Raw genomic sequence first — 11,019 nt, forward strand, 5'->3', positions numbered from 1 at the left:
CCTCAGAGATTCACTATAGAGCTTCACGCTCAAAATCTCTCTTTATGTTCATTCTTTTGCTATCATTTGCAATTGCCGTTGCACCCGTTGTGTATGCCGTAGCTGAGCTCCATCCGTCCCGTTCTTGTGGCCCCTTCCGGGGGCTCCAGTCCGTTTGGACAGCTGCCATTGAGGCATTCATGAAGATGCCGGCATTCGTGCAGAATGTTATCTTCTTCTTTGGCACAGCGGCTTTCGCTGTGCCAGCATTTATAATTCTCATCCTCCTCCTGTACTACTACTATGCCGTGTCAGCGGCCAATAAGCACATGGTGATGGTGCTGAAGAATCAATTGGTTCTCGAGGGGCGCGATAAGCAATTCCTACTCAATAGACTGAGTTCCTTTATAAAGCAACAGCAGGATTATCAGAAGAAGATGAGACAAGCGGAAATGCGTGCTAATCGCGATAGTCGTACTAGTCGCAATGCAGGAGAACGTGAGGCTGATTAGAGACGTGATTTTTTATCATTATTTTATCTATTTATAATCTCTGTATGATATTTTATCTATTTTATATAAAAAATGTTTTTTTCTTAATTCCTACCCCAACCACCCTAAACTCCACCTAAAATATTAACTATTCTCATTTTTTTTTGATTGACTTTATAATAAATATTTTATTATTATTCCTATTATACAAAAGAAAAAAATCTTTACAAATTTTCAAGTCTTTTGTATGTTCTTTTAGTAAAAATTTTAGTGATTTGCAAAAGGAAAATTGAAATCCTATACACACACCGTTTAATCACAAATTTAGTCAAGACACATACCATTAAAATGTCTTTTTTTTAATTTTTACATCCAATTGTGTTGAAAAAAAATCAACAGAATGTTGAGATATTTTTTACTTTATTGCGCTGGTAGCAACAGCAACTTGACTTTTGTTACCCCGGTCTCACCTACGCTCGGCAATCTTATTTTGTTTGAGAAAGAAAGAATTTTAGAGCTCTTTGTAAGAAATATTTTAAGAATATTGGCCAAGAATTGACTTTTCTAGGCCTTCTAGACAATTCTGAAATCAAATTTAGCATTTTTTTTTAAATATCTTTTTTACTTTAAAAAAAAGTAGTTAATTGTAGGCAACAAAAAATCTCACAAAATCTTTGGAAATTCTTATCTCAAACGAAATAGAATACCTAATAAAGGGCTTGATTCAGCGACCAAGAAACCCTTGAAATCTTTAAATTTTGTACTGAAATTTCAAGATTTCAAGCGATTTTCAAGGGTTTCTTGGTCGCTGAATTAGGCCCAAAATTAGTCAAAAAGGTCGATTCTGTATGAAAAATTTTCATTTCCTTCTTTGTCCAATGTTCCAACGACAAAATTACAAAGTTTTTTTTATAGCACAAAATGTGTCTCGGCTATGTACTCTAAAAGCCGATTATATTTTTTAAATCAGTTTTTTGCCAAATTAAAGAATATTCTTCAATTTTATATGGAATTATTTCCGATACATTCACTTCTTTGCTTAGTTTTGAATGAAAAATACATTAATTCCTTAGCTGAGACACATTTTATGCTATAAAGTTTATTGTCTTTTGAACTGAAATAAAGAGGACTAGTCATTCAACTATGAATCAGTCCCCAAAGAGGTAACCAAATTTAATTTTTAAATTATCATAGGGCATTGTCAAAGACTCAAGAAAAGCGTGGTCATTGCCCGGAAAAGCGCTGGGAAATATACGAATTTTCACATTTTATGTCAAATCGGGTGAAAAGTTCTTTGATTTTTTTTCTTAATTTCTAGTTATTCTAGAAAATTCCTTTCTGTACCATATGAAAGCTATTTAAAGGCCTAACAATATATATTTAAACCATTTTCCAACGGTGGAAAACTCGCGAGATTTTCCGGCATTGAACTTTTCTTTTGCCTCCCATTTCTCCAATATTGTACGTGACCAATTTTAAAATATCTCATTTTGTAGCATTTTTAATTATCTTTCATTTGATATAACACTTGCAGGGGAAATCCGCTGGGAAAACTCGCTACAGAATGATTTTCCAAAGTTAAGCACGTTTTCGCGTTGGAGAAAAAGAGATGGCCAATTTTTTTCTAGAGGAATTCTTAGAACATTCTGGAAACATCAAAGAGAAAAAATTGTCTATCTCTTTTTCTCCAACGCGAAAACGTGCTTAACTTTGGAAAATCATTCTGTAGCGAGTTTTCCCAGTGGATTTCCCCGGCAAGTGTTATACCAAATGAAAGATAATTAAAAATGCTACAAAATGAAATATTTTAAAATTGGTCACGTTCAATATTGGAGAAATGGGAAGCGAAAGAATAGTTCAATGCCGGAAAATCTCGCGAGTTTTCCACCGTAGGAAAATGGTTTAAATATATATTGTTAGGCCTTTAAATAGCTTTCATATGGCACAGAAAAGAATTTTTTAGAATAACTAGAAATTAAGAAAAAAATCAAAGAAGTTTGCACCCGATTTGACATAAAATGTGAAAATTCGTATATTTCCCAGCGCTTTTCCGGGAAATGACCACGCTTTTCTTGAGTCTTTGACAATGCCCCATGATAATTTAAAAATTAAATTTGGTTACCTCTTTGGGGACTGATTCATACTAAAATGACTAGTCCTCTTTGAAAAAATACATCCAACCTTGATTTTTTTCTTCAAATTCTATTTAAGAAGTTTCTGATGGAAATATATAGACTTTGACACCAAAAGGTGTGTGTCTAGGGTATTTTTTTTGTTATTAAAGACACCTCTGAAAAACAATAATTTGACTGATAAAATGGACGATTTTTATAAAAATATAAAAAAAAAACAATTGAAATTAAATTACGTGAGCTCTAGTCTGTGTAGAGTAATAAAATTATTTTAGTTAATTAGATGCTTAAAAATATTCTTCTGTCGTCCACCACACACAATATTTTCTCCTAGACGTGATGTTTTTTACGTCAAAACACAAACCTTTTGCAAATCACTCACTCACCCCCCCCCCCCTTACACCGAGAGAAAAGCACTCATTTTTCTATTTAAAATAAAAATATTTTGCATACAAAACAACAAAGTAAGAAGAGAGAAGAGAAAGAAAAGTAAATAATATTATTTATTCTCCATTTGTGACAATTTGTATCAACAGACTGTAAACTATTTTAATTTTTATTTTATTTTATTATTCTTCTGTGTGAAGAGAAAATTCTTTACGAGAAGAATGAATGAATGAAGAAAAAAAGTAAAACACTCCATTAATATAAATATTTAACAAAACAAAAAAAAAAACAACAAATATCCAAGTGAGGAATTAAATATAAGGTAAAAACTGATGATGAGAGAATCTTTTTTTTTTTTTCAAATGGAAAATCTACCAAGAATGATAAATAAAAAAAAATACTTAAAGAATGAAATAGAAATAATAAAGCAAAGCTAAACACACAAAAAGACAACAAAAAATCATCTCACACCATGAATAAAATATCATATTGCATAAACAAGACGTGAAAAATGAGAAGAAATCAGCTCAATTTTTTATCTACAAAAAAAAAACAAATAAAGTTAATAATGTAAAATACGAAGGTTTCTTCCATAAGACACCACCCACACACACATACACCAACATGCCACACAATAAACAAAAAAAATATGAATAAATATAAATAAACTGCCAATGAGAACAATTTTGCGCAAAAATATATTATATTCTTTTAGTAAGTAAAATATAAAAAGAAAGAGAAATGATAGAATACAAGAGATTTTTTAAACTGAAGTCAAAACCAAATATCTTCCTCACTTTTTTTTATCATGCGAAGAAAAAAAAGAAACATTTTTGTGATTTATTTAAAAAAAAAAACAAGAACAAGGGAAGAATTTTATTATCTCTATATGTAATTTATAAATACGATGTAATCATAAATAAGAAAAAATAAAAAGAAAAATATTCACATCAAAATTGCATCGTGATGATTTTTTATTTTTTAGTTATTTCAGTGCGGAAGTTTCAGTAGATAAGGAGTTTATGCATTTTAGGAATTTCGTTTAGGAGCTGAAACAGCTGAAAGCATTGAAGATGAGTCGGATTTCTTATTTATATTTCATTCTCGGGTTTAGTTGGGAGAAGCTAAGGATGGATTTACTTTAAAACGTATAGTTAAACGTTAAAAAAAATTTAGCAAACAACATAAAAAAAATTCTAGAACGTCAAACGTTAGAAAAGAATTTGTCAGACATTTACAAAGTCAATCATAACGCGTCCAGTTATAAGAGTTGGTGTCCCACAACGTGTGGAAGTTTGTTTATGCGTTGTAATACTATTTGTGAGCAGTATTAGTAGGCAAAGTTAATTTTTTTTTTGTAAAATTCGGCAATTTGATGGATAAAAATGGTTATATCTTTGGTTCTATAAGACCTACAGAAATTTCTTGACTAGTTTTGGAAAGGTATTAAAACAGGCTATAAATTGACATAAATTTCAATAATTTTCAAGGTCATCTCCATAACACAAAATGGCGGATTTTTGTTCTACCAAAACAGTTTTTGGCATTTTTTGTCTCGAAGGAATGGTTCTAGAGGTTTCTGATATTCTAGAAAGTTGTAGAGTTTTGCAAAACCTTTAATTTGATACTAAGATGAGCAAAATCGGTCAAGCAGTGCAGGAGATATGGCTCTTAGAACTTTTCAAATTCAAGAATTTTTCAAATGGCTATATCTTCTAAACGGCGACATAGAATTTCTTCATTTTCGGACTGGAGAAAGATATTGAGTCAGGCTACAACATATCAAAATTTAAAGGAAAACGATAACAGATGTTGGGAGATATAGCCCCTTAAAGTTAGGCAATTTTTGTTTTTGATTTTAGCGCCTCTTGCGGATATTTTTGAAACTTGAAATGTTCTAGGTAGTTGTAGGGCTTCTCAATACCTTTCATTTGATACCAAGATGGTCAAAATCGGTCAAGCCGTTCTCGAGATATATCGAAAAAACACTTTTTGCTTTAGGCCGCCATATTTGCTAAACCGCTTGACCGATTTTCAAGTATGAATTATCGATGAAAACGTCTCACTGAGCTCTACAACTTACTAAAATTTCAGACCTCTAGCTATAAGGGAACTGGTTGATGGTGTTTCAAAATGGCGGACGGCGGCCATCTTGGATTTCGAAAATGCGAAAAAATGAAATTTTACACCCACATTTCTATAGAAAACTTCAAACCGGAAGTCTCTATCTGTTACCGTTCTCTAGCTATAAGGCAAAGTTTGGGCGACCGGCCGGCCTGCCGGCCGGTGCGCCAAACTTTGGCTTATAACTCGAGAACAGTAACAGATAGAGACTTCCGGTTTGAAGTTTTCTATAGAAATGTGGGTGTAAAATTTCATTTTTTCGCATTTTCAAAATCCAAGATGGCCGCTGTCCGCCATTTTGAAATACCGTCGACCAGTTCCCTTAAAGCTAGAGGTCTGAAATTTTAGTATGTTGTAGAACTCAGTGAGATGTTTTCATCAACAAATCATACTTGAAAATCGGTCAAGCGGTTTAGCAAATATGGCGGCCTAAAGCAAAAAGTGTTTTTTCGATATAACTCGAGAACGGCTTGACCGATTTTGACCATCTTGGTATCAAATGAAAGGTATTGAGAAGCCCTACAACTGTCTAGAACATTTCAAGTTTCAAAAACATCCGCAAGAGGCGCTAAAAACAAAAACAAAAATTGCCTAACTTTAAGGGGCTATATCTCCCAACATCTGTTATCGTTTTCCTTTAAATTTTGATATGTTGTAACCTGACTCAATATCTTTCATCAGTCCAAAAATGAAGAAATTCTATGTCACCGTTTAGAAGATATAGCCATTTGAAAAATTCTTGAATTTGAAAAGTTCTAAGAGTCATATCTCTTGAACGGATTGTCCGATTTTGCTCAATTTGGTATCAAATTAAAGGTTTTGCAATTTTCTACAACTTTCTGGAACATCAGAAACCTCTAAAACCATTCCTTGAGGACAAAAAGTCCAAAAAACTGTTTTGGTCAAACCAAAATCCGCAATTTCGTGTTCTGGAGGTGACCTTGAAATGTATCGAAATATATGTCAAATTATAGCTTATTTCAATACCTTTCCAAAACTAGTCAAGAAATTTCTGTATGTGCAATAGAACTTGAGATATAACCATTTTTGTCTTTCGAATTGATGAATTTCATTAAAAAATCAACTTTGCCTACTAATACTACTTAAAAATTAAATTACAACGCATAGACTGACCCATCCGCGTTGTGGTATACCAACTCTAATAACTGGACGCGTTATGATTGACTTTTCTATACTTATTGTTCTCCATTATAACGTGGTCTAATTTAAATCTCTTACTGATTTTTCTTAATACTTTTTCTACCTTTTTTTTTTACTTAAAATCGATATTACTTCGAATGTAAAATTTAAGGAAATAATTAGGTCATTAAATGGACTTTCAAATGGTACTAAATTTAATAATATTGACTTTAATTTAACACAATTATTTTTCTTAAACTGAAAACAGACGTTTAGTGATCCAAATTGAACCGCATTCTCCCACGTTACACTGTAAAAAAAAAAATAGTTCTACCTGGCGCCTCCACTGGGCCAATGTTGTATCATTCTTTAATTAAATTAACCCTTTCGCGTCCTCGTGAAACATTGAAACTTGAGCTCTTCTAATCACGATATTTATTCTTTGGATGCTTTCAGAGGTCGTTTCTCAGTCAAAACGCCTTCTTTGCCCTCTTAAATGCATTTCCAACTTGGAAAAGCAATTAAATTCATAAACTTTTGGAAAAATAAAATGTTTCACGTTTGAATCAGCGTATGACCCAATGGACCCGAAAGGGTAAATTTGTTATGTTAATTGATGATTAATTACATTTCTACTACTTTTCTCACTTGAAGACTTCACTTGAAATTTTTGTTTTGATTTTAAGAGGAATTTTCTTAATGTTTTTATAGTAGAAATCAGGCATAGATCACGATGGAGGCGCCTGGTTGTGTCCATTATTTGTCATTAATTTACGTGAAATTCATTTTTACTTTCAAAATAATCTAAATAAATGATAAAAAAAAATATCAGCTTGATGGGTTAAAGGGTTAAATGCAACAATAATTGTTGGTTACAATGGAGGCGCCTGGTGATGACGAAAAAGGCTTTTCCAGGTAATCAAATTGAGGCGCCTGGTCTTGTAATTAATTTATTATTTGCCCCAAAACTATCAAAAGATGATAATGGAGGCGCCTGGTTGTCAATGAATAAATTTATTATGAGAATTTGAGCATGTTGGCAGTGGAGGCGCCTGGTCACTCCCTGAAGAAATTCATAAACTCTCATTTCAACACTCAAAAGAATTTTTTTTTAGAATTTTTTTCTTCTTTTTTTATTCAATTAAATTATACAAAAAAATGCATTTAATGGCTTAACTTTGCTATTATTATAAAATATATATTGCATACAATATGGCAGTACGTATAAATTCCATATATTTTACTTTAAAATAACACAGAGAGTATTGCAGTGAGAAGCACGATGGCTGGTAGTGCTGGGTGGTAATTGGTTGTGCGTGCTGCTGATGCATAGGCCACGAGGGCATCTCGCCTTTTGGGGGGATCAACTTCATTTGATGTGCGCGGGCAGTGCATCCAAACGGGTGCTGATGGCTTCTGCTCTGGGTGCTCCACGCGCATTTTGCGATCGTTAAACCTCCAGAAACCTTTGCCCTTGAAGAAGTACGTCCTGTGGTCGGTCCACTGGAAGGCTGCATCGATATTGTAGCCAATGCCCTTCCACATGGACATATCACGTGGATAATCCAACTCAACGCGTTTTATTTCTTCGTCAAAGCTTCAATTTGTTAATTTAAAAAATTTAATTATTTTTGGAGAAATTTTTAAAGAAAAATTCAGCGAAGGAACTCACCCCCAGTACATGCTACCACTGTAGAAGTAAGTCTTCTTGTTATGCCCCCAAATCATTGCGGCATCAATCTTCTCAAGATACTCCGGAAGGCCCAAATCGGTCAATGGACGGGGTGATCCTCGTTCGAGGATATTCGAATTGAAAACATAGTACAATTTACCTTTAAGAAAAAAAATCATTTTTCACTCAAAATTTCCCAAAAAATTGTTTTTTTTTTCTTAAAGAATTTTTTTTTTACCAATAAAGAAAACAATTTGGAGATCTTTATTCTCGTAAACAGCATCAATGTGAGTAAAATCTTCCGGAAGATCCTTCCACAGGCGACGAATTTCATGCGGGTACCCAGCATGGAGGCCATGCTCACCAATTCTCCAGAAATACTTTAAAATTAATTAAAATATAATTTAATTAATTAATGAATTTAATTTGGGAAGAAATCGGAGAATCTGAGAGAATTTTCTTTCTTCTTTTTATTAATTTTCAATAAAGTTATTTTTTCTATAATTTAATTGAATAATGAACTTAAAGCTCCACCCATATTTTCTTCAAAGAAGTTTATTCATCGATATATGAAAAAACTTCCTCATTCGTAGGTGAAATTGCTATAGAAGGCGAGATATTAAATAAAAAAATAATTCAAAATGGTTGCCGGATAGTCCGCCATATTGTCATCGTGAGCCAAAACTTTGATTTTTCAAAAGGAGTTCATGAAGTCTACAAAACATCCAAATTTCAGTTTTCTATCTGCTGTAGAAGGCAAGAAAATGTGTAAAAAAAAAGGTTATTATTTAATTAAAATGGCAGCTTTCATGGCGGCCATCTTGCTTGTTTTGAGCCATGTGAGCCTATTTAACAAAAATCTCCATGAAAATAACAGATTATGTAACTTTTCCCTTTAACACTTGGAGGGTCGAGGTCACTAACCTCAAAAGTTTGACCTTCATTTTCTCTTAAAAGAAAATGTTTTTTTCAAGTTTTCTTTCGACGATCTTAAAGTATGTAATCAAAATTTCCTATACACAGGATGTAGAATTTATGACGAAATTTTAACTAGATTTTAATTCTGAGGCGATTGAAAAAAGTCGAAATGGCCATTTTGGTCAGCAAAGTCCTCCAGAGGTTAATAATTTTTGTACTTTACAATATTACGATGATTGAGCCTTCCGCCATATTGAAAGGAAATGTCAAAATCAAACGAAAAATTCCATGGAAAGTATAGCAAATGCTTGATTCGTGATAAATTTACTTTTTTTGTTTCATTCTGCGATTATTTGCGAAACATGCTAAATTAGTCAAAAATATCAGTTTTTCAGACTTCAGTGCAGTTACCATAGTTTTCCATGGAAGAAGAGAATAAACTTCTTTATTGGTCTTTCACAAAGGGTTTATTAAAATGGCCGCCACAACTGAACCGCTTGACTGATTTTCAAAAATTTACTACCTTTGGAAAGCTGTTTAAATTACCTTTCCAACGATACTCTATTTATCAAAATCGGTGCACTAACAGCTGATTTGCAAGAGGTTAAAGTGAAAATTTGAAGAAGAATAAAACTGAAGAACATTCTTTCACCTAGGGGTATCAAAATGGCTGCCAAAAATTAACGGTTTGACTGATTTTCATAAATTTACCAGATTTGGAAAGGTGAAAAGTTTAGCTTTCCAAAACTGGTGGATTTTTAAAAATCGGTTAACCACAGCCGGAGATAAAAACACTTAAAATTTGACTAATTTTGGAAAGTTTTAGGCGGGTACGGTGTTAACTTACCCTATCTTTGAAGATGAAAAGCTCCCCGCGGATGAGAGAAATGGCATCGTAGCTCGTATTGCAGGTTGATGGTTTATCGGATTTGTTGGGTTTTTGCTTCTTGGGCGTATCATAGCGTGGATCCTCACGGTACGGTGGCTCCGTGTAGATGGGTCTGGTTGGGTAGGTTCGTGGGGTTGTTGTTGTCGTTGTGGTTTGTGGATACCACGTCCAGTGTGGCCGATGGGTTGGTCTCCTTTCGGGGTAGTAAATCCTCGTGGGTCGCGCCGTGGTAGTCGTGGTGGTTGTAGTTGTTGTAGTTGTGGTGGTAGTGGGTGGTGGTGTGTGGGTGCGGTAGTGATGTCGATGGGGGTTGTGACTCCATTGCTTCTTGCCTGTGCCGTAGATTTGCTCAATGGCCGTACGATCGTCATCCGGAAGCTTCCCTTCCTTCTTGTACGTCGTGTACCATGGGCCCATTATGCTGTCTGGCACTGAGGAGTGCCCCAGCCCGAGGGAGTGCCCAAATTCATGCACAGCCACACTCATGAGGTTCGTTCCGCCCTTCCCTTCCTCATCGGGGTGAATTTGCCATTTTTCATCATCATCAAAATGCGCATCACCCCCACGGCCACTACCAGGGTAGAAGGCATGTGCCAGCACCCCACCGATCCCATCGAAATTGTAACGATCCCCATGATCACCCCTAAATAGAGAGAGAAATTGAAAAAAAAAACGATCATCCTGTTGGCATTGGATCAGATGAATTCTTTTGATCAGAAAATTTATTATTTCAATCACGAGTATATTTAATTGATCAGTAAAAACATTTTATTTCTTCAGGAAATTTGTGGAAATTTTGCAGGGACGTAGCTTGAATTGAAGGGAGTGTTTGAATAATTACAAAAAAAAACAATCTACGAATTGCAGTAAAGAACTAGCATAAGAGACACTCAAATATGTAGGGGTAAAATGGTGAATTTCAAAAAAAAAAAATAAAAATTCATATCTCAAGAAGCAGTGGGAGCTAATCTGTCTAATTTTGTCAGTAGTTGCACTTCATTAATACCCCTGCCTAAACCTAGAAAGTTTCATAATAATTGATCCAATATTTTGGCTTTTATTTGAAAAAAAAATTTTCGAACTTCAAAGTTACTCTGACCACTCAACTACAAATTCAGTTTTGGCAAAATTCTCTGCAATATTTTTGATCCAAATGCATTTTGAGACAGAGTAACTATTGCTAAACACGAATCTAATCTGAATTTTCCGAAAAAATTTTCCGAGTTTCCCCGTAAAACACTGATAGTAAAAAGTACCGCTTGGGGCAAAATGGTGAATTTGGTGTTT

At 34.0% G+C, this 11,019-nt stretch overlaps 2 protein-coding genes across 4 annotated transcripts in view; one reads left to right on the top strand and one right to left on the bottom strand.

The window, feature by feature from the left end:
- Window positions 1–3,945, top strand: part of LOC129795213 (transmembrane channel-like protein 2-A) — an 8,450-nt gene extending 4,505 nt beyond the window's left edge. The window contains exon 5 of the mRNA XM_055836300.1: window positions 9–3,945. Within this exon, the coding sequence (XP_055692275.1) occupies window positions 9–491 (483 nt within the window). The 3' untranslated portion in view covers window positions 492–3,945. The remainder of the gene's footprint in view (window positions 1–8) is intronic.
- A 3,412-nt stretch (window positions 3,946–7,357) lies between these two features.
- Window positions 7,358–11,019, bottom strand: part of LOC129795395 (matrix metalloproteinase-2-like) — a 42,623-nt gene continuing 38,961 nt past the window's right edge. For all 3 annotated transcript variants that reach the window (XM_055836633.1, XM_055836632.1, XM_055836634.1), the window contains 4 exons: window positions 9,691–10,375; window positions 8,164–8,305; window positions 7,926–8,085; window positions 7,358–7,850 (listed from right to left, as the gene is read on the bottom strand). In XM_055836633.1, coding sequence (XP_055692608.1) covers window positions 7,499–7,850; window positions 7,926–8,085; window positions 8,164–8,305; window positions 9,691–10,375 — 1,339 coding nt within the window. In that variant the 3' untranslated portion in view covers window positions 7,358–7,498. The remainder of the gene's footprint in view (window positions 7,851–7,925; window positions 8,086–8,163; window positions 8,306–9,690; window positions 10,376–11,019) is intronic.

Source organism: Lutzomyia longipalpis, chromosome 4 (genome assembly GCF_024334085.1).
Source record: "Lutzomyia longipalpis isolate SR_M1_2022 chromosome 4, ASM2433408v1".
Lineage (NCBI taxonomy): Eukaryota > Metazoa > Arthropoda > Insecta > Diptera > Psychodidae > Lutzomyia > Lutzomyia longipalpis.